Below are 24,915 nucleotides of genomic sequence, written 5' to 3'. Positions count from 1 at the left end.
AAAGAAGTATGAGGGTGAAATACAACTTATAAATAAAATGTATCTGATTAAATGTTTTTTCTGAAGTTTAGAAATTTTAGTTTAAATATAATATACTTGCACGAAATACCAGTAATATGTATAAAAATCCAGCATGGTAGGTATTAAATCAAATAGACTATGGAAACGTTAAAAAATAATGCTTTAATTCAATAGGCTTGAAGAATTTAGACTTTATTATTACAAAGGTTATCTGATTAATACAGTTGGGAACAATCATATGGTTCTCCTCCGTAACTGTGAATCATTAGTGGTGTTTCCTTTATGTTTAAAAAAGAACTCGTAATGTTTATCTGTCATCTGTGGCTGTTTGACAGTACCGCTAAATCTACCAGTCTTTCCAAATCCAGCTCAGATCTCATTGCTTGTAGAAAACATCTGCTACTGTACCCAGAGGAAACCCCTTCCAGTACTGCATTCATTACCTAACTACTTCATAGATTCTGATTAGTTATAGGTATTAGTTATCCTGCACTGCAATTATCTGCCTTTACGTTTTTGCTCCTGTCAGCAGGTAACAGAAAACGTTTGTTGTATCAAAACTGACAGAAATAATTAATTCTACCTTCAATAAAACAAAATGAAAAAAGTTCTAAGAAAATATACAATCTAAACATCTTGCACGTGAGTACAGAGGTCAATACCCACAAATATCTTAAAATATGTTACCTTACCGTTAGGTCTCTGAAGGGATGTAACAACAATCCTAAAGGAAGCTTAGCTTTATTCAGTAACACCTGTGTCTGTGGAATATTTGTTAAAGTACACCGAAATGAGCTGTAAAGACAGAAACAACATGGACAATGTCAGCTATCAGGAAAAATATTAATACTGACGTGGACAGTTGTAGACAGCCAGACATTTAAGAGGATACATGAAAATCACTGGACATACTACATAACTATAACTACAAGGGTCCTGATGACTTAACAGGTACATATGCAATTTATATGTCAAAAGATCCAAATTAAGGACTCAACATTTTCATGGTGAAAAAGTACAACACACTTAGGAAAACACAGTAACTCTAGTATGACTATCAGGGCATGAATAGGAGGGAGCATAAAACATGAGTGAAACGGTAACTTTCCATCTTAAGAATGCTGTTCTTGGTCAACTGTGCATTCTTCAGCTACTGAATTCCTGAACTCCTCCTTTTTCTATGAGACTCATCAAAGTTCTAGCTTCCTGTGAAACCACCCTCACCCCTGATCACAAGTCAGAAGGAAAGGCTTCTTCCTCAGTGCTCTGAGATCTACGTATGCTTCCAGGGCATCAGTTAGTCTGATCTGCTTTGGTTGTGTACTTCATCTTCTCCATCAGCAACCTTTCGTTCATTGTGTTGCCCTAGCACTATTCCTCTCACAGACCAAGTGCCCACAACCCAAGAGCGGCAGACACAGAACCGACACAGGAGCAGCCAGACACACAGGCAGAGGTGCCAGAGGCAGTGCCGGGACGTCTAAGGAGTGTGGCTGACACCATGCAGAGATAATCCAGACATGGGCTGGCTCTACACTGGTGAGCTCCCCGAACACACCAGGTTGGCTTCTGCTTCAGGACCACTGCATCTGCTGTTCATGCAGCTTGGCACCCTCTTTCTAGAGTCACATTTTGCTCTCTCATTTCATTCAGATCTCTATTCAAATGTTAACTCCTTGGGAAAACTTATCCTGACTCCTCAATTGAAAATAATCAACCTCAATCCTTACTACTCCCTACTTCATAGTTATTCATTGCTTTGATTACTCACAGTGCATCTTCCCTAATAGGATACAGGTTATATGAGACTGTGAGAACTTTGTTTGGTTTACTGCTTCATTCCCAGAAACTAGAAACAGTGTCTGACACCTAATTCAGAAAGCATTCAAGTCCAGTAGTCATGTATGGATGTGAGAGTTGGACTACAAAGAAAGCTGAGCGCTGAAGAATTGATGCTTTTGAACTGTGGCGTTGGAGAAGGCTCTTGAGAGTCCCTTGGACTGCAAGGAGATCCAACCAGTCCATCCTAAAGGAGATCAGTCCTGACACTGGAAGGACTGATGCTAAAGCTAAAACTCCAATACTTTGGCCACCTGGTGCAAAGAACTGACTCATTTGAAAAGACCCTGATGCTGTGAAAGACTGAAGTCGGGAGAAGGGAACGACAGAGGGTGAGATGGTTGGATGGCATCACTGACGCAGTGGACATGAGTTTGAGCAAGCTCTGGGAGTTGGTGATGGGCAGGGAAGCCTGGTGTGCTGCAGTCCATGGGGTCTCAAAGAGTCGGACACGACTGAGCAACTCAACTGAACTGACTGAAACACTGAATGACTAATCTTAATATGCAGACACAATTATTATTCCTGTTTTACAGTTGACAACACAGATTTGAGACATTGAGTAATTGGCACAGCTTCATGGCTACTTATCAGTGGAACCACGATAAGTACCTAAGTCTGTCAAACTCTAAATCTATGCTCTAAAGCCTACTACTCTGCTTTGCTATTTAGGTAAGAGGTATTTTATGTATTTTACACATAATTGAGTAGAAACAGAGAACTATTCCCTATCTATGTGATCTCTTACACATAAACATATACTATATTTACCTACTTGGGGGGATGCCTAACCATTCATAGTACAAGGCCATAATTCACATACTTATTGACCCGATAGCAACTTACATGTAGTTTGGGCATCTACTTTCAATCTGGAATCAATGATTATACATTTTTATAGAAATGATTTTGGCACTGCCTTAGACAGTGATTGGGGGCTAGTGTAGGGTGTGGTAGAAGAGGTGGAACCCTCCAAGCACCCCCATTTTCTGTTTCCTGACTTTGGTTAAAAAGAGAGGAACTTGTTAGCTTTATTTTTTAAGCTAGAAAACTATTGCCTTAAAAATACATATATATATGTTGCCTCTAAAGAACACTAATTCTAATGCAAGAAAGACAGTATTGTCTGTGAATCAGAATTTATGAGGAGATTCCAGAAGCAGGAAGATGTCTGGGTACAGAGAAACATTCTACACTTAGGAAACAGAAAAACAGACAGCAGGCAGTAACAGAGAACTTTCGGTTTGGGGGCACTGTGAGGTGAGTAACAGCTCAGCAGACACCAGTGGCTTGTGGCCATCAGATGGAGGCTGCCAGCTAAACTTCTCCGTGAAGTGAGGAAATGCTCAATAAAGAAAATCCAAATCAATATTCAGGCTAAATAAATGGATAAATACACGTTGGGGCAAGGGTCTTCTCATTCAACACTAAGTGGGAAAAGAAAATTTAGAAAAAAACTAGTCATCTAATCTGTATCCTTTTCAAACAGAGATTGAACTGCATTAAATTAAGATTTCACCTAATTTAAAAGGCATCAGAAGTTACTACTGGTGAAAAGTGAGGAGAAAGAAATTTAAGAAAAATATAGGTAGATTTGGGTTTCTAAAACCCTTCACTAAAATAGAAAAAACTTTTCCTAGCATTAGATAATAGGGAATGAGACAAGGAATGAGACTCAATAGCAACAAAGAGGACAGGAACCAATGACTTAAACTAAATTTTACGTCCAGAATTTCTACACAAACTAAATTACAAGCGTTCACATTAACAAAACTTCCAATCAAGGAATTAATACCATAGTATTTTTACTATGTTTCAAAGTCATGCAATGTTTTTGACAAAGTTTTACTTACTAAAGATTATAAATACTTACTCTGGGCTACAGTTTAATTTTTTGAGGTCTAAATTCAAGTTGGGTACAGGAGCCCAAACAGGAGTCGTGGGTAAAATATTCCTCTCCTGAGTAAGGTTGACAGGTCTCAGGCTTTCTGGCTGTGAAGAACTCTGAAGACTCAATCCTCCCAGACTGGAGGACAGCTGGTTCATACCAGGATACTGCTGAAAGGGCAATTTGAAACAAAAGAACAATGTATCAAACACAAATACAATTTATTAGACTATTACAGGAAATTAACATACAGGAAAGCAAGAAGATAAAGTTTGAATCTAGCTCTGTAACAGTAGAAAAACCTAATAGGGCAGCTCAGTTTAAAGCACTCTTAAAAAAACTCAAAGTGAAAACACTGAAAAAATTTAAACCTTATGTGAATGGTTAGACTTAACAAAATTTTGACAATGCTTTTCAAACATCAAGAATTTGGTTTCTCTGAATATCTTTCATACTGAAAAGGCAGGATAAATGCTTATTTTTAAAGTTTTTCAATTTTCAGCATATGTTCCTGCCATAGGAATGACAATGATGTTCTATGAGTTCTGCTTGCTTAGTTTTTGTTTCCTTTTATATTCTTAAATTATTATGAAGTCATGGCTCTTATTAACTCAAAGTGACTTAATGAATTGTAGTTACTATTTGCTTTGATGCCCACACTACCCAATCTTTTGCCAGTGACAGCCCCTTACAGCTGATTCCAGTGTCCTTTTGATATGAACCCTTGTCTCTGTTAGTTTCCTTGTTTTCTGACACGACATTCCATATCACTCCTCCTTCAGAACTGAAGTTAGCCATTTATTAAAAAAAGATTCTTGGTTCCTTTTAAATTGGGATGGTATCTAGAGACCATAATTTAGATAACATTGCTATTGTGCTGTTATTACTTCCAGACTTCTACAACAGAGATAGAAATCAAAGAAGAAGAAAAAAAAATAATAATGAGTTCACGCTGACATTTCCAATTCAAATTTAGGTAATGGCATTTTAACTTTTTTGATTTTATGCCTATATCGCTCTTCTCTTTTGCTGAAAATCTTGGATTCTAATGGTAACAGCCTTATGCATATGTGCTCAGTCAAGTCCAACTCTTTGCATCCCCATGGACAGCAGCCTGCCAGGCTCCTCTGTCCTGGAATATTCCAGACAAGAATACTGGAATGAGTTGCCATTTCCTCCTCCACAGGAAATTCCCAACCCAGGGATCGAACTCCATCTTCTGTGTCGACAGGTGGATTCTTTATCATTGAGCCCCCTGGGAAGCTCCGGTAACAGCCTTACTTATTTGTTTCATCCTACAATATCCTAAGATAGTTCCAATATAACAACACTAATATTATTGTAAGTGGAAGGTTATTTAAAGATTTCTTTCTAGTTCTTTTGTCCTTAGATTATTTTCTATTCAGAACATACAAAATACTGATTTTTAAGATTTGTTAAGACAATACTTTTTTCTATATCAGCATGTATTCAACTTGATAAACTGGTTCACTTCTTTTTGTTTGATTTTAATTTTCAAGGATTGCTTTCTATCTTTTATCCATTTTCTGTTTTTTTGAATAAAATTTATGTAGTTTTAATGTCAAAACTTTATAATAATTCAGAAATATCTTGTTTCACTCTTGATCCCTCTCCCTAAGCTAACTATTAGCTTTTGGTCTTATCTTCCATTGTCTCTACTTAGTAATACAATATAAACTAATATATATATACACTGCTCTAAATGTGACCTTTTCACTTAAAAAAGAGTGCTAGCAATAACTACATCTGTATATAGAGATTCTCCACATTCTTTTGTATAGTTATCAAACATTCCATTATGTGAACATACTGAGGAATTCCAGCTAATCAGTTCAGAATGATAAAGTCAGGAAAATCACTATTGTACAACCCATATGGGAATAAATGATACATGTAATGGTCATCTGGAATAGATGATAAACAGATACCAAGAGATGAGTGAAAGCTTAATGAGGAACTTCATAATGAAAAGATCAGGCTGTCACCAAATGAACCCACTAATCTATCTTAGCACCACTAAAGTGAGACAACCAGGTATTATTATGTGGTACACAGAATCAAAATATATATTTTGGCTTACGAAATACATAAATGAAGTAATATACTGAATTTAATCAAGCCATTGGATCTAATTTCTAGTCCACAGAAAATGTAACAGAGGAACAAGTCAAATGATACCACAAGAAGCAATCAGTCAAATTCAGAATGTGGGACAGTCTATAGATCAAGATACCTAGTTTTTTTCAAAAGATCAAAGGCACAAAAAATAGGGGCAGAGTTTTGTGTTAGAGTTAGTAAGAGAATTAAGAGACATACGCTAATACAATTAGTGAGTCTTGTTTAATTAGTGAGTCTTGATTTGAACAAACCAACTACAGAATAGCAACCTGGAAACTACCAGGCAACTCTGAATACCAACTGAATTTTAAACGACATTCAGAAATTATTGTTAATTTTGTTGGCTCTAACAGTGGTATTACGGTTTGCAAGAAATTATCTTTTTCATCTCCCTGCTTTGCCCTGCCCAGGGTTAGCTTTAAGACCCTCAGCAAGAAAAGGGTGTGTGTGTGTGTGTGTGTGTGTGTGTGTGTGTGTACGTGTGCCTGCCCAGCAAGAAAAGGGTGTGTGTGTGTGTGTGTGTGTGTACGTGCATATTGGGTAAAACAAGTACAGCAAATTGTTGATAGTAATTGAAGCTGCTGAAACTAAGCAAAAGGAAAAAAACACTGCATAATAAAAGGGATTCTCTGAGTTTTCAGCAGAGCTGTAAAGGAGGGGAGAAAAATGGTTATATGAATTAATAATAGTGTATAACAGAAAACCCCAAACAGACCCAAGTTTAGGATAACAATTTAGAATTTAAATTTAAGAATTTAGGATATAAAGTAAGGGTGGAATATTTAATCAATGAGAAAGAATAGATTATTTAATTTCAGTGAAATTAGAACTATTTTGGAGAGGGAATGAGATTTATATTTATATTCTAAAATAAAACCTTAAAAGATGCAAAAGACAAGTCAGCAAAGAACTAAAAAAATACACAGAGGGAATTTTTCCTAATCTTAAGATTGAAAAGACTTTTAAAGGATACAAAGGCAAAAACAAAAGAAATTATAATATGACTATATAAACATTTCTCTAATGTATTAAAAAAACATAAAAATTGGAAACAAATGTCAAGTTGGGGGGGGAACTATAATATAAATTAGATTAAAAAAGGTTAATGTACTTATTACAGACAGCTTTTACAAACCAGAAGGACCTGAACAGAATGGTAAAAGAATATGTACAAGGATTTCAGTAAAGAAACACAAATAACTAATAATTATGAAAATAGTAAAACATTTTTGCTTATAAAAAAATAATTCTTGGCATACTGAGAAGTGGGCAGTCATAGAAACTTTTGCTAGGAATATAAACTGGTACATTATTTCTTCATATCTGAGCACCAAAAACTACTGTCTGCTAGACATCTCCACTTGGATGTCTATTGGGCATTTTAAATTAATATGGCCAACTTGATTCCCATTCCCAGAACTATTCCTCTGTCTTCCATCTAAATAAATACACTACCCTCTATCCAGCTGTCCTGCCAAAAACCTAAGAGTTATCCTTAATGCTTCCTTTCTCTCACCCACCACATCCAATTCATCAGTAAGTCAAAAGATATCCCTTATCCATCCACTTTTCACTACCTCTGCCAATACCACCTTAGAACAAAGCATAATCATCTATTCCTGGGATGATGCAAAGCTTCCATCTGTCTCCCTGTTTCCATTTTTATCTTTTCAAATACTCTCATCCCTAATCCGTTCTTCACTTAGTAGCCAAGTGATTCTCTAAATACATAAACCAGATTTCATTCCATTCCATAAAATCTCCTATGTCTTTCCTTTGCACTTGGTGTAAAACTCAAGTTTCTGACTATGGTCTTTCCCAAACTCTCTGATTCCATTACTATTACTCTTCCCTTTGCCAGCTGGGCTATAGCCACACAGGGACTTCAGTTCTGAAACACGTTAAAGTTGCCTCTGCCTTACGTTTCTGTATATATGTTTCCTCGGCCCAAACTTCTCTACCCCCATATTTATCCTCATCTGACTTCTCCTGTCATTCAAATATTAACTAAACAAAACTTCTACAATGAGGGCTTTCCTGTTTACTCCACATACCCAAGCCCTGCAATTTCTTCAACTCATCTTGTTTCACAGCATTTATAATTGTTTGAAATCAGCTTGTTAATTTATGGATTTACTTATTGTCCTATTGATCCAGCCTTCCCACCAAGCTTCTTGAGAGAGGGAACTCTGTTTTGGGCACTTGGCTTCCTCGTGTGGCCTCAGTGCCTAGAGTAGGGCTGTCACATAGTAGAAACTCAGTTTTCACTGAATGAATAAGCAGAGAGAAATTCTAAAGTCTGGTATTAGCACCTGTGATTGACTAATTTTACCTGAAGAAATTTCATCTAAGTTAATAATGAGACAACTACACAAAGCTTTGTGCACACTTGTACATGTTGATTTTGATGCTCAGTTATGACCAATAGCAGTAGGCTGGGCGATTATAAAACATTACGTAGCTATTAGATGAAAGGTATGAAATAATATGGAAAGGTTCCCTCTCACGCTATTCAAGGATTTTTTTAAAAATGTAAAACAATGCTCATATTTATCAACTTGTTTGTGTAAATAAGTCATTTAGATGCCCAGCTCTTTTATTGGCTTTCTCTCGTAGATGCATATAGCAAGAAACCTGGAAGGACAAGCTCCAAGTGTTACTGTTTATATCTTGATGGTGGAAATACTGGCTGATATTTATTTTCTTCTTTTCTGCTCATCTACATTTTCCTACAACTGATCATGCACTGCTTTTTAATTAAAAAAAAAAAAAAAAAAAAGCCATACAGCTTCTGTATCTGGTTTTTTTTTACATATTCACTAAAATATTTTTTTTAAAGATTTAAAAATTTTTTTGGCTGTGGTGGGTCTTTGCTGTTGCACACGGGCTTTCTCTAGCTGTGCTGAGCGGGCTACTCTGCAGTTGTGGTCCAAGGGCCTCTCGCCGCGGAGGCGTCTGCTGTTTGGAGCACAGGCTCCCAGTGCCCAGGTTCAGTAGCTGCAGCGTACGGGCTTAGCTGCTGCTTGGCATGCGGGATCTTCCTGGACAAGGGACTGAACTGGTGTCCCTTGCATTGTAAGGCAGATTCTTAACCACTGAACCACCAGGGAAGGCCTAAAATATTTTTCTAATTTTTCCTTTAAAATTAATTTATTTTTTAATTTTTAGGTTTTTTTTTTCTGGCCATACTATATGGCTTGTGGGATCACACTTTCCCAACCAGTGAAAGTGAACATGAGCCCAAGGCAGTGAAAGCACCAAGTCTTAAACACTGGACTGAGGAAACTCCCTTCTTTTTAAAACATCAACTTTTTCTGTTTTTCAACTCTGAAAAACTAATTTTAAGCTTTTTTTTCTTCCTCAAAGGGCAACCACTGGGGTTTCCCACTACTTAGTAAAGGTCATCTCAAATAAAGGAATACCAAGAAAACCCTTAAGATTTCAGGGCCCTCCCACTGGGTTATACTAGATGCAATATTTAGAGTCATTTCAATTTTACTCCTTGTGGCTTAGCTGGTAAAGAATCCGCCTGCAATGCAGGAGACCTGGGTTCGATCCCTGGGTTTGGAAGATCCCCTGGAGAAGGGAAAGGCTACCCACTCCAGTATTCTGGCCTGGAGAATTCCATGGAATGTATAGACCATGGGGTTGCAGAGAGTCGGACATGACTGAGCAACTTTCACTTTTACTTTTCAATTTTACTACAGAAAGCTATTTAAAGTAAAATATTCCTATTCTAACTAGGACTTGAAAAATAAATGGCTTCTGTTAAAATTAGCTTGTTAATGTTAATATTAGATTAAAATCTATAATCTTTTTTTAAGTAGACAGATAAGAATTTAAAGCACAACCTAGCTATCTGCTTAAGTCATTATTGCTCACTTATCCTGAAATAGTGGAGTTCCATTTGGACCAACACAGCCCAAAAGAAAATCTAACAAAACGGAAGGCAGGGAAGCCTGAACTAACCAACCATATTTCTCCAGTGCCTTCCCCAGTTTCCTTCTTCCTTCTGTGCTTTAATTCTAAAATTAAATTCCAGGAAGAAATGTTTTTTTTCTTCTCTAATTTTCATCAGTTCACCATAAGATGAAATCTCTGTAAAGTTAGTCTACTAAGAGCAGTTTTTTATTATAAGTAGAATGCTTTTGTCATTTAAACTGTTTCCTTATATTTTACTTTTTCTCAACAAGTATAAATGCAAAATACTTATTGTCCTTTTAACAAATTGCTATGGTATTTAAGAGGTAACTCCATGAAAGGTCAAGTCAAAAATAATGAACAAATGTATTAATGAGCATTTGTTGAGGCTTTTACCAATTTTAGCTATATGTCAGAGACTTCTTCAAGTTAAGCACTGAAACCAAAATCCCAAACTACATTTATACCATGTCAGTTTTTGAGCAAGCCAGCTTAGTAACACAAAATTCAAAATAACATTTAATTTCCTGATCATAAAATGAATATCTGCACATTACAGAGACTCTGAAAAATAAAAGTACAAGTACACACACACATAAACATACACACACAAACTGGAATCAAAGTCTGTGCATGTTTAATCTAGGCTTATCTACATTAGCACCTATGATACATTTGAATCACCAGGGAATGGTCAGAATTGCTAAGTTTCACAATTTTTGTATAACTTTATACGACTAAATACATACTTGAGCATACTGCTGGAATCCAGAATACACTGGGCTACTGGGTGGTCCTCCAGAATTAAGTGGTGCTGTGGCGTTCTGATAGCCAGGCTGAAGAGTCGGATAGCCATACCCAAACGGCTTAGGCAGTTTTGAAGGCTGAGGAGCCGCTGGGGCTGGCGCTGGAGCGGGGCCGGGAGCGGGGTCAGGAGCAGGACTACTTGCGGATGAGGAAAGCACATCTAACAAAGGGAAAGTCACGGTGGTCACTGAAAAGCAGCGCTCCACAGGGACACCTGGGTGAGCCGCAGCTTCTGGCACTTTCTTTCCTCTTATTAAAACTTTTCCTTATGAGAAATTGTGAATGCATACAAAAACGGAACAAAATAATAAACCCATATATCCATTACTTAGCTTTAAATATTTTGCTAATCTTGTTTCACATGTTCCTACTCCATCTTTATTTTTTTTTAACAAATATATTACAGGAAAACTCCACCTTGTATCATTTCACTGACACATACTGCAGTTGATATTCCTAACAGATAACATACTAAATGTATATAATAAATACAATATAGCATATAAGTTTATATTTATGTATATGCAAACAGTTATTTTTTCCCTTTATTCTCTCAGCAGAAATGGGGCCAAGAAGCAGAAAACAAAGCAAAGCAATAAAAAACAGTGTCAATTACTCTCTTCTCCAACTTGCCTTTTTATCTGACCTTGACATTTATTTAAAAAAAAAAAAAAAGGCCCATGGAAGAAGTGGCCTATTTCCACAATCCCCCAGAAATCTGCTTTATTTTCAGAGGCAAAACTGTGAAACTCTGAAAGACAGTGTCTAGAAAAGTGTCCAGCTCCTAAAACAATGTCTGGTATATAGTAGAGTCCAAATAAAATTTAATGAATGAATGCTTTTCCTTCATTTAAAACAGAAACTAAAAAGTGATGAATACTGTAGGGGGAAAATAACTGTAGAAAATTTAATTATCACATACAAGAATAATATCAACAAAAGAAAGCCTATTTCTCTACTACACAAAACCACTATTAACATTTTGTTATACTGTTAATCTTACTTTTAAAATTAAATCTAAAATAAATGTGTATTTTACACTGTTGTATTTAAAAGGACCTCCTGAACAGCACATGGAACTCTGTTTGACGTTCTGTGACAGCCTGGGCAAGACGGGAGTTAGGGGGAGAATGGGTACATGTATACGTATGGCTGAGTCCCTTCCCTGTCCACCTGAAACTACCACAACACTGCTAAGCAGCTATACTCCAAAACTACATAAAAAGGTTTTTTAAAAATAAAACATATGCATTTTAGTCTATTTTTCATATAAAAATTACATTCTTCACTAGCAATCATATTCTGCAAAAAATTCTTAAAAGCATCTGATTTTAATAAATTTATTTTTTCAAAGTTTATTGAGGAATCCCATCCTTCTACTGACTCTATTAGCTCACATTTTTGAAGAGACCTTCCTGGACATTCTTAAAAGGACAAAAGCATCAACGTCATGTCATTTCCTCAGACTTCCTGCTTGTCTCTCCTGACGGTGATGGGAACAGAAGTATTAATAGAAAGGTGTCTTAACATAGCAAGAGTCACCAGCTTAAGAAATGAAGAACTGGAGTCCTAAATATGAGGGTCCAAAGCTTTTCCTCTTATTTAGGAAAGGGACAATATTTCATACTTCTCTACAGTCCCTAAGATCTATCTAGTATCTGACATACAGACTTACTTCATTTAATCTTACTCTGACAGATTCTCATCTTTCCTTAATTTTGGTGTAGTACAAATAGATAGAAAACTTGCCCAGGGTCATTCACTTACTGTCAAGGCATAGTCCATAACAAGAGTAAGATCTGGTGATTAAATGAATACAGACAAACACAACAAGGTCTAACTCCAAGGCCACCACGTTTTAACTCCACTACGTTGGATGTTTTACTTCGGGTTAACCTGATGCTCATGAAATACTATAGTTTCATCTTTTAGTGAATGAAGTGACTCTTCTAGAATATTCTGATAATGGGGATTGCTTTTGGAATGGTCCATAACTTCTCACCCATACACACACACACAGATCCACAGATCCCTAGGGCAAAAAAATCCTTAACCACAAAAGACTGAGTAGCTCATTTAAGTATCCTTGAAATATTAAAAGGGAACTCTATATTAAGCTGAGAAGATTGAAGTTTTCTACTGATTCATACGACAGTGATAGCAAGACAGTGTGTGAAGCCCAGCACATTCCAACAATTAAGCTTCATCCTGGATAATTACCAATGTGATAAGAAAGAGAAGAGCACAAAAAGTTGTTTTGTTAGTCCTAAAGTTTGGAATAATTAAAAAGAAAAGGCAGAAGATCAGGTGTGGTTGTCAGGCTGTTGGGGTTAGGAGACAGGCAAAAAAGGAAAATAACAGTACAAGATGCTAGAATGAAACACCTATCCATTATAGAAGTCAAATTTGTAGATTTTTTAACACTATCCACCACTCCTGCTCCTACATGATGACCAAAGTTATTTCCAGATATGGTTAAAAGTAATGCCTCCAAAACCTCCCCCCAAATTGGCTAATCTGTTTACTGGTGGAGGCAGGCAGGAGCCATAGGCGGAGTAAAGTATCAAAGACTATTTATACTCAGAGGCTATTTGGAAGAAATTCAAGGACCTAAGCATGAGAACAGAAATATAAATTTAAAAAAGAAGGGAAAGAAGAGAAAAATTATTCAGTATTAAGTCTTCTAGAAAGAGGAAAAGGATAAAGAGCATGGTAACAAAATTCAAATACTAAATTTCCTTAGGCCTCCCAGAGACAGCAACCATAGTTGTTACATGACAATTACACCATGAAATTAAGGCTGAAAATAACAGGAAAATGTTTCCTTTCTCTGTTAAAAATATAGTACAGTAAATGTTCATGTTTGAAAGTAATTGATGGTCAGTAACTTTTCAAATAAACTTCAACTATGCACAGAACAAATCACCTGGGTAGCTGCCTCCTTCCAGAGCATCGTAACTGTTGGGCATTGGAGAAGCACTGCTTGTCGTAGAAGAGCTGTCAACACCTAAAAGAAGAACCAAAATGTCTGCTAAGTTTAAAATGACCACGTATCTTAAAGCAGCCTTTGGCAATTTTGAAAAAAGATGTTTTGCTGATCTAGGAAAATTCCTGATCCTAAAAACATGAGATAGCTGATGTTTAATGACATTTAAAAAGCCATATATAAATTTCTGATAAGAACAGGGGATGAAAGTGGGAAGAATACGGAAGAATATGAGTAGAATAAAATTTAATCAGACACACATGAAGTCATCTTAACGATATAATTTAGAAGTAGTAAAACACAAATATCAATTTAGAATGATAGAAATGTTAATATAATCACACCTCAAAGACAGGCTCTACCAAATCGCAAGCTATTAAATACCTTTTATCAGTATCAGGCTATTTTAAGATAATTAAATTTTAATGACTTTTATAACTCAGCATAGCTGTATGAAACCTACATAAGAGGAATCTCTGGCTTAGGTTGCCACCTAGCATGTTACTAAGCTTTTCTATGTCTTGGCTTATTCATTTGTTCAATAAAGATTAAATGATATCTGCTATTTTAATAAGAACAAAAATAAGTGGTACTCTATTAAATATGTGTTAGACTATAAAAACTTTTATTACTGTGTTCATTTCAAAACTTGTAAGATTAATTGGAATGTTCAGTGGCAATTTATGATAAAATTTAGTAATATCACACAGATAGTAGAATACAATATAAATCCTCTCATTTATTCACTCAACAAATACTTTATTGAAAGCCTACAGTTAACCTAGGTAGATGCACTAAAGTATATACTACTGAATAAAACTGAAAATGCACATGGCCCCTCTCCTGCGTTGGCTTTTTTCACCAGAAGACAAAATTCTGAGTTACAGAGATGATTCCTAGCTCTTAATACCAATATTATAACTGGGGTTAAAACTATATTTTAGGTTAATTTTCAATTGTGATATAAAAAGAATAAGTATGCACAGTATCTTTCATTGAATAATTTAGGTTAACTACAAGAATTCAGTGTACTGACTCAGGGCATAATAGCTAAAATTCTTTGTGTAAGAACATTCTGTTATTAGTAAAGAACATGGTTTAGAGGCAAAAGATTATAGTTACATTAGACTCTGCAACTTAAGTGCTACACAACTTTGGGTAAGTGACAATCATCAATAATACTCTCTCTTGGAAAACAAGAACAATTTTTTAAATGCCCTATATGTGCTTTTTAATGTTCTTGTGATGCTTAAATGAGGCAGTGGATATTAAGCAACTTACAAAACATGAAGGCTATAAAATAAATAACAGGCGAAAGACACTAATACAAAGTACTTTCTTGGTGATAAATAGAAAACTGTTGCATATTTTTGTCATTACTCTTTTTTTTTTTTTCTTTTTTGTCATTACTGTTAATTAAGAGTGAGAAGTATGGGCGCTTCCTTTTTGTTCCTTGTATTTGTGAATTTATATCTAAAGAAGCATGCTGATATATATGGTCAAAAGTCTTGAAGTAACAGGATTAAAAAACAATATACCAAAACCCAAATATTCACCAGGAGATGGATGGATAAACAAAATGGACTAAATGTAGTATATCTATACAATGGGATATTATTCAGCAATAGGAAGGAATTAAGTACTGATACAGGCTACAATATGAATGACCCTTGAAAACATGTTAAGTGAAAGAAGCCAGACACAAAAGGTCACATGTATGATTTATATGAAATACCCAGAATAGGTAAATCTACAGAAGTAGAAAGTAGATTGGTGGTTGCCAAGGGCTGAGAGGAGGATATGAAAAAATGAAGACTGAAGTTAGATCCCCTTCTTACACCTTATGCTAAAATTAATTATCATAGACCTAACTGCTAAAACTCTTAAAATATGGGAGTAAATCTTCACGACCTTGGATTAAGCAATAGATTTTTAGATATGACATCAAAGGCACAAGCAACAAAAGAAAGAAAATAGATAAAATGGACTTCATCAAGTTAAAAACTTGTGTTCCACAGATATTATCAAGAAAGTTAAGAGATAACCCCAGAATGAGAGAATATCAAATCATATATCTAATTAATAAAGGTCTAATATCCAAACTTGGGCTTCCCTGGTGGCTCAGTTGGTAAAGAATCCTCCTGCAAAGCAGGAGACCCCAGTTCAATTCCTGGGTCAGGAAGATCCCCTGGAAAAGGAATAGGCTACCCACTCCAGTATTCTTGAGTTTCCCCGGTGGCTCAGATGGTAAAGAATCCACCATGCAACACAGGAGACCTGGGTTGGGAAGATCCCCTGGAGAAGCAAACTGCTATCCACTCTAGTATCCTGGCCTGGAGGATTTCACGGACAGAGAAACAAGGCAGGCTACAGTCCATGGTGTCACAGAGTGAGACAACTGAGCGACTTTCGCTAATATCCAAAATATTTACAGAACTCGTATGACTCAACAATAAAAAGACAAATAATCAAATTAAAATGAACAAAGGATCTAAACAGACATTTATTACAAAAAAAAGATAAACAAATGGCCAATAAGCACATGAAAAGACGCTCAACATTACTAATTAGAAAAATGCCAATCAAAACTACAACAAGGTGTCACCTCACACTGATCAGACTGGCCATCATCAAAAACTCTACAAATAAGAAATGCTGCGAAGGGTGTGGAGAAGAGAACCTTCATTCGCTATTGATGGGAATGTAAACTGGTACAACCACTATGGAAACCAGTACGGGGGTTCCTTAAAAAAGTACTAACAAAGCTATCACATGTTCCAGCGATCCTACTGCTGGGGATATACACCCAGAGAAAAACAAAAACTCTAAGTTGAAAAGATACCTGCACCCCAATATTCACAGCAGTACTATTTACAACAGCCAAGACATGCAAACAGCCCAAGTGCCCATGAACAGACAACTGGCTTAAGGAGGTGTGATATATAAATATATGTAACAGAGTACTGTGCAGCCATTAAAAACAGAATAAAATATCACCATTCCCAATAACATGGAAGGACCTAGAGAAAATTGTAGTTGGTGAAGTCAGACAGACAAAGACAAACACTATATGATATCACTTATAGAGAGAATCTAAAAAATAATACACATGAATTTACATACGAAATACAAACAGACTCACAGACACAGAAAGCAAGCTCATGGCCGCTAAGGAGAAGTGGGGCTGGGACCAATCCCTGCGCTTTCCAAGCTCCACTGCGATCCTCCCTGTGCTGGCTGAGCGGTCGCAGCACGCTGCCCCGTCACACCACGTCACACCACATCACACCACGGCGCACCACGGCGCACAGAGGCAGCTGTGCTACTGCGTTGGTATTTGCAACCATGATACCAAGGAAAAGACTGCTTTCTGCATCCGAACTACTTTTAGCTGAATGAGAAGCTCTGGCACTTGTTGCCAGTCTTAAACGTTAGGTCCAGTTTGCCTCAGTCACTTTACACTACAGCTACTGATAAGAAATATTCTGAGATCAAATGGATGTAACACTCAGGGCACATTTTTCCTCGTTCCTTTACTGGCTCTATGTCACGCGCTGAGAGAAGACAAGAAGCTGGAAAAGAGCGGGAGCTGAGTCAGAAGTAAGGTCAAGTAAACAGCTCAGAATCTGTGACGCTGGGGGAAAACAAACCACGGTACACTACAGCCTTCTAAAAGAGACTTAAGCCATTTTCTCTCCTTGGGTCAAAAAAGTCAACTGCACTTATTAATATTTTTCAACTTGAAATTAATGAGGCAATTTGAAATTGCATTTCCTCATAACATGTATAAAACACGGAAAAAGTGTAAGCCAAATTCCATCTCTGCCACTTAGCAGTTGAGAGAAAATGGGTAGTGGTGGCTGAGTTGCTAAGTTGTGTCCAGCTCTTGAGACCCCATGGACTGCAGCCTGCCAGGCTCTTCTGTCCATGGGATTCTCTAGGCAGGAATACTGGAGTGGGCTGCCATCTCCTTCTCCAGGGGATCTTCCCAACCCGGGAGTCAAACCCAGGTCTCCTGCACTGTGGGCAGATTCTTTACCAACTGAGCTATAAGTGAAGCCCGAGAGAAAATGGACAACACTCCTAACATTTCTGAGTGATTTATTATTTGTAACAACAGATTTTATAACTCCACAGGGGTAATGTTAAGATTAAAGAGCTATAACAGATATAAACTAAATAGTTACTAGCCAAAGACTGAGAAAACATTCTTCATCTTTTCTCTTACCTCTTCCTATCCTAAAACCGCTACAAAAGAGAGGAAAAGAAAGGACAAGACAGAACCTCCTGATTGATAAAGCCAAGCATTTATTCTCAAGCTTTGACCAAACTTAACATTTATCACTGCTAACCAAGTTTCTTTTGATTTGTAAAAATTGTTCTTTCAGGAACACTCTGCTTCCCTCCTCCAATTTTCTGCTACCTTAGTCTTATTTCTCACTAGCTTATTCCTTATTTCAAAAGCCGCTAGTGCTAATCAATTTCTTCTGTTAATGCAAAATCAATTTGCATTTCTAAAATACAAGTTTGGTTATGTTATTTTCCGAGGTAAACTCCTTCAGTGACCTCTCACTACCTTAAAGATAAACCCAAACTCCTTACTAGGAAATGTGAGGTTCTTAAAGATCTTATCTAGCCTACTCACCTTCATTCAAATCTTACCACTTGCCCTCTGCAAACAATAGGTCCAAACTCGCTAAAGTTCCCCAAATATGCCACTCTCTCTCATGCTTCTTCTTGCTTTGTTTCAAAAAAGTGTCTCTGCCTCTCCAGAGGTCCCTCACCTGCTCAATTCCAAGTTCTTTCAGATTGAGTTCAGGTTCCCCTTTCTGCCCTTCAGAACCCTCCAGGTCATCTCCACCCTACGTCTGGTTCTAGATTCTCCTATGTATTCCTATAAAGCACCACAATTAACAAAGGACTGACTATAATTTCATTCTATATTCCAAATCAGACTGTGAGTTTCTTGGGTTTTCAATCAAGCTCACATGTGGAGCGTTGTTAATCTGTTTACAAATTGGTTGTTCAGAACTCAAAACATTTTTCAGAGAAATAATAAAATAACTGGTTTTTATTATCCTAGTTCAGTCAAGACCAAAATCAGACTTGACTATATTCTTTGCAGCCGAAGATGGAGAAGCTCTATACAGTCAGCAAAAACAAGAACGGGAGCTGACTAGGGCTCAAATCATGAACTCCTTATTGCCAAATTCAGACTTAAATTGAAGAAAGTAGGGAAAACCACTAGACCAAATTCAGGTATGACCTAAATCAAATCCCTTATGCAGTGGAAGTGACAAATAGATTCTAAAGATTAGATCTGATAGAGTCCCTGAAGAACTTTGGGCAGAGGCTTGTGACATTGTACAGGAGTCAGTGATCAAGACCATCCCAAAGAAAACGAAATTCAAAAAGGCAAAATGGTTGTCTGGTGAGGCCTTGCAAATTAGCTGAGAAAAGAAGAGAAGCTAAAGGCAAAGGAGAAAAGGAAAGATACACCCATTTGTATGCAGAGTTCCAAAGAATAGCAAGGAGAGATAAGAAAGCCTTCTCAGTGATCAGTGCAAAGAAATAGAGGAAAGCAACAGAATGGGAAAGACTAGAGATCTCCTCAAGAAAATTAGAGACACCAAGGGAACATTTCATGCAAAAATGGGCACAATGAAGGACAGAAATGGTATCAACCTAACAGAAGAAGATATTAAGAAGAGGTGGCAAAAATACAGAGTAACTATACAAAAAGATCTTCATGACCCAGATAACCATGACGGTGTGATCACCCACCTAGAGTCAGACATCCCAGAATGAGAAGTCAAGTGGTCCTTGGGAAGCATCACTATAAATAAAGCTAGTGGAAGTGACTGAACTTCAGTTGAGCTATTTCAAATCCTAAAAGATGATGCTGTGAAAGTGCTGCACTCAATATGCCAGCAAATTTGGAAAACTCAGCAGTGGCCACAGGACTGGAAAAGGTCAGTTTTCATTCCAGTCCCAAAGAAAGGCAATGCCAAAGAATGTTCAAACTACTGCACAATTGCACTAATCTCACATGCTAGCAAAGTAATACTCAAAATTCTCCAAGCCAGGCTTCCATAGTACATGAACTGAAAACTTCCAGATGTTCAAGCTGGATTTAGAAAAGGCAGAGGAACCAGAGATCAAATTGCCAACATCCATTGGATCATCAAAAAAGCAACGAGTTCCAGAAAAACATCTACTTCTGCTTTATTGACTACACCAAAGCCTTTGACTGTGTGCATGACAACAAACTGTGGAATATTCTTAAAGAGACAAGAATACCAGACCACCTTACCTGCCTCCTGAGAAATCTGTATGCAGGTCAGGAAGCAACAATTAGAACTGGACATGGAACAACAGATTGGTTCCAAATCAGGAAAGAAGTCCGTTAAGGCTATGTATTGTCACCCTGCTTATTTAACTTATATGCAGGGTACATTATGCGAAATGCCAGGCTGGATGAAGCACAAGCTGGAATCAAGATTGCCGGGAGAAATATCAATAATCTCAGATATGCGGATGACACCACCCTTATGGCAGAAAGCAAAGAAATAAAGAGCCTCTTAATGAAAGTGAAAGAGGAGAGTCAGAAAGTTGGCTTAAAACTCAACATTCAGAAAACTAAGATCATGGCATCTGGTCCCATCAATGCATGGCAAATAGATGGGGAAACAATGGAAACAGTGACAGACTTTATTTTTTTGGGCTCTGAAATCACTGCAGATGGCGACTGCAGACATGAAATTAAAAGACGCTTGCTCCTTGGAAGAAAAGCTACGACCAACCTAGACAACCTAAGAAAGCAGACATTACTTTGCTAACAAAGGTCCATCTAGTCAAAGCTATGGTTTCTCCAGTAGTCATGCATGGATGTGAGTTGGACTATAAAGAAAACTGAACACTGAAGAATTGATGCTTTTGACCTGTGGTTTTAGAGAAGACTCTTGAGAGTCCCTTGGACTGCAAGAAGATCAAACCAGTCAATCCTAAAGGAAATCAGTCCAGAATATTCACTGGAAGGACTGATGCTGAAGCTGAAACTCCAATACCCTGGCCACCTGATGTGAAGAACTGACTCCTTAGAAAAGACCCTGATGCTGGGAAAGGATGAAGGCAAGAGTAGATAGGGATGACAGAAGATGACATGGTTGGATGACATCACCAACTTGATGGACCTGAGTTTGAGCAAGCTCCGGGAGTAGGTGATGGACAGGGAAGCCTTGCATGCTGCAGTCCATGGGGTCGCAAAGAGTCAGACATGACTGCCAACTGAACTGACAGATTATCCCAGTTATTTCATAGGCATTTACAAAACTCATAATCCATATTATTGATTAAATATCATATATTTATGACAAGCTGGAAAAAATAAGCATTTGCAAATCTTTAGTATTTCAGTTAATTAGTTTTGGGGCTAGCCTAGATATCCAATTACCATCCTATCACTATTTCTACTTGAATGTGCCCTTTGAATTTTAACTCTGGACACTGGTACCAAATCTCCTTTTGTTATGGCTTTAATATTCTGCCCTCTCTCACTGTACAGAAAGTTGGAGTTTCCAGTGACAGCAATCATATATACAGATACTTCCAAACTCAATGCTCAGGTAACAGGTGCCACCTGCAAACACATGACAATATTTTGTTTTCAATGAATACTGAAGACCCTCAAACTAATATTGTTCTTAATGGCACTGATATCTTTTTACATCCTTCACAGACCCAGTACATGTGCTCAATTTCTAAAATTTAAAAAACATACTAAATATGTACTGAATTTAGTTGGAAGATACTTACTTTTTAAAATAACCAAACAGTAGCACATCAGTTAGAGAGAAAGATAGATTGGGGCTTCCCTCAGTGGTGAAAGAATCTGCCTGCCAATGCAAGAGAGATGGGTTCAATCCCTGGTCTGGGAAGATCCCACGTGCTGAAGAACAACTAAGCCCACGTGCCACAACTGCTGCGCCCGTGCTCCAGAGCTCACGAGTGGCAACTACCGAGCCCTGTGCTGCAGCTACCGAACCTGTGATCCACAGAAAGGGCCACCGCAATAAGCCTGTGCACTGCGACTGGAGAGTAGCCCCCCTCTGCAACTAGAGAAAAAGCCTGTGCAGCAATGAAGACCCAGCACAGCCAAAAATACATAAAATTATTAAAAAGACAGAAAGTCAGATCGAACCCTTTTAGGGATTTTCTTTGGCAATGGGTGTTAGGGTGGTAGAGGAAAAGGGAAGATGTTGATTAAAGAAGAAAATCTTCCAGGTATAAAAGTTCTAGGGACCTGGGAATCTAATGTATAGCACATAATGATTATAGTTAGTAATAATGCATGATACACTTGAACTACTGAAAAAAAAAAAAAAGGAATTTTCTTTGGAAGTTAGAAATAAGGCCAATACTGTCCTGTTCTTTATAAGAGTTGACTTAACTTGTTCTATGTCAAAATACGCACTACCTTTTAAAATAACCAAGTCAACCAAAAACATATTTTCTCTGAGGGAGTGCCTGGCACTGAATAATTACTATTAGTCTGTGTGAAAGTCAAGTAAAAACTGACTAGCACCTTAAAGCTCATTTAAAAAAAAAAAGTTTTTTCTTCTAACATTATTTACAAAATATAGCATCATGCTGTCACATTATGGGAGAGAACTTCCTCTTGTCCTCCGGCCTCTTCCCAACCTGAAAATTCCCTAGAGGAAAGGCAACTGGGCGTGTGGGGAGCAGGTGACAGAATGTTAGACAATAGTGTCTTCCAGGCACTAGGGCTGGCACTGGTCTTTGGCTTTTTACTCCCCCCTTTCACTTTATCTCACTTCTCAATTTTATTTTGCTGATTACCTTTCACTCCCATTTTCAAGTTAGTATTCCTTACCAGTACAGATGTGATGGTATTTGTCCACGAAAGGCCCACTCTAGCACTAACAACTGAAGGACAGAATATCTGTAACTGAATAAACTTAGTGAAGAATTTAAGATATAACCATTATGAGTAGCTTGCTCTCTGCTTTCTTTAAATTTAAGTTTATTCTCTAACAATTCTGAACTTTCACAAGCTTCCAACAAAACATAAGATTGTCTCCAGTACAAAATTCTATTTCAGTTTCCAAGTATGCATTTAATAAGGAAACTTGAAAAAGGAAACCTACTTGTAGCACGTAATTTAAAAGATATAATTAGATGGTTTAATGTAAAATCAGAACTGAAATCAAAATGTTCTTTTAAATCTGAAAGCTTAAAACAAAAAATGAAAGCTTTAAAGAAATATCCCTGTACGTGACTCCTAGATAGACACACTGTCGAGCAAACTGCAAGCATTAATAAATGAAAAGCTAAAGTAAGTGGAGAGTCACTTTAACTGTAACTATGAAGAATATATATGGGCTTCCCTGATGGCTCAGACAGTAAAGAATCTGCCTCCAATGCGGGAGACCTGGGCTGGATCCCTGGGCTGGGAAGATCCCGTGGAGGAGGACATGGCAACCTCTCCTGTGTTCTTGCCTGGAGAATCTCCATGGACAGAGGGGCCTGGTGGGCTACTGTCCATGGGGTCACAAAGAGTCAGACATGACTGACTGACCAAGCACACACAGCACAGCATAAATAATATTAATATTATGATTTCCTCCTAATTGATATTTTACTACTGCTTAACAAGTTTTTCCGAAATTGGAGCATAACTTCACAAGAACTAAACACACAAGAATCTAATGATTACAGGGAAAAAAAAAACCATTGAAATGCTTAACAAATAGAGCACTCCAAATTCTCTACTTCATAGAGCTACTTATATGTAACCTCCACACCAATTCGAGGCACTCTCTTTCACCATTTTACATATGAAAAAAACACTGTAACTGACCAGGACTTTTAAAAAATCATTTTAAAGCTAAATTTCCTTTCTGTTTTTTCTTCTCCCTCACTCAGAATGTCCCTTTAATTTGCAACCAACAAAAACAGGATATTTATTTACAAACCATAAGGAGATAACACCAGGATCCTAGGAAAAATTTTCATAGTACAGTCTTATTTTATTTTAGTGTGAATAGTGAAAGTCGCTCAACCATGTCTGACTCTGCGACCCCCACAGATTATAGAGTCCATGGAATTCTCCAGGCCCGAATACTGGAGTGGGTAGCCTTTCCCTTCTCCAGGGGATCTTCCCTATCAGGGATCGAACCCAGGTCTCCTGCATTGCAGGCGGATTCTTTACCAGCTGAGCCACAAGGGAATCCTTTATTATTTTGCTGCATGATAAAAAGGCAGAGGAGAAAAAAAAAAAAAAAAAGGCAGAGGAGGAAGACAATACTTGAGTAACACCATGGTGACCACTGCCACGTGCTCTTTAGTCCCCTCTACTTCAGGGCTTCATGTTCTCGCGAGGAGATGAAGACTACACTGTTCACACCTCTCTGCAGACACAGAGACCTCGTTTGAGGCTAATGCTTTGTTCAGATCTCAATCAACTCATCCGCAAAATGGAGCCAATTATCTCTACATTGCAGGATGTAGAGAATGTAGGATGCAGGATGTAGGGAAGAATAAACTGAGATAAGAACATGTGCTCAATGTTGTTAATGACAACTACTTTTCAGAGAGATTTCAGCATTTGCCAGACACTGTTCTAAGCTCTTGACAGATAACACCTTCAATCCTCAAAACAACTATGTGTAATTGTTACTATTATTCTCCACTGACAAGATGAGTAAATTGAGACTCAATGAGTTTAAGAAACTTGTCTAAGGTCACAAAGTTAGTAAGTGACAAAATCAGGGTTTGAATCTAGAAGAAATGACACAAAAAACCCCACAGCTTTAGTTAAATAATGTAAGGTGACAGAAGAAAGGCCATAAATGCTAAACCTTTTTGATTTTCTGATTTTTTTCTTTTTCATCTAAGGAAATGGGATTTTCAACCAATGCACCTAATTGTTCAGCAGAACTAGAGGGGAAATTTAGGCTGACAACATTATACAAAGTAACACATTTTTGAACTGTGTAAAATTAGGATCATAAGATTAAAAACTGAGACATATGCAGGATCTGAATAACACAGGCATTAAATAATTAGAATACCAGGGCCTGGGAGCAGTGGCCCATCAGCAGCAAGGGCCATCCATACAGTAAGATCTTGGTTCCTAAAATGCCCTTCTCCACTACAGGTACCAGGACTGAAGCAAATGGTCCATCCCGGGCTGCAGCAGCCCAAACACAAGATGAGCTAGGAACATCTTAGTGAGGACTTAACAGACTTAAAATAAGTGCTTAAAGATTCATGGGAACATTTTTAAAAGACA

At 37.4% G+C, this 24,915-nt stretch overlaps 1 protein-coding gene across 5 annotated transcripts in view; it reads right to left on the bottom strand.

The window, feature by feature from the left end:
• The window catches only part of SEC24B (SEC24 homolog B, COPII coat complex component), a 78,757-nt gene that overhangs the window by 17,890 nt on the left and 35,952 nt on the right, over window positions 1-24,915 (bottom strand). For 3 of the 5 annotated variants that reach the window (XM_043438311.1, XM_043438315.1, XM_043438313.1), the window contains 4 exons: window positions 13,542-13,622; window positions 10,558-10,775; window positions 3,734-3,918; window positions 714-816 (listed from right to left, as the gene is read on the bottom strand). In XM_043438311.1, the coding sequence (XP_043294246.1) occupies window positions 714-816; window positions 3,734-3,918; window positions 10,558-10,775; window positions 13,542-13,622 (587 nt within the window). The remainder of the gene's footprint in view (window positions 1-713; window positions 817-3,733; window positions 3,919-10,557; window positions 10,776-13,541; window positions 13,623-24,915) is intronic. The other 2 variants (XM_043438312.1, XM_043438314.1) reach the window with 1 other exon arrangement.

Source organism: Cervus canadensis, chromosome 19, assembly GCF_019320065.1.
Source record: "Cervus canadensis isolate Bull #8, Minnesota chromosome 19, ASM1932006v1, whole genome shotgun sequence".
Lineage (NCBI taxonomy): Eukaryota > Metazoa > Chordata > Mammalia > Artiodactyla > Cervidae > Cervus > Cervus canadensis.
This window is presented reverse-complemented; position numbering and strand designations above follow the sequence as displayed.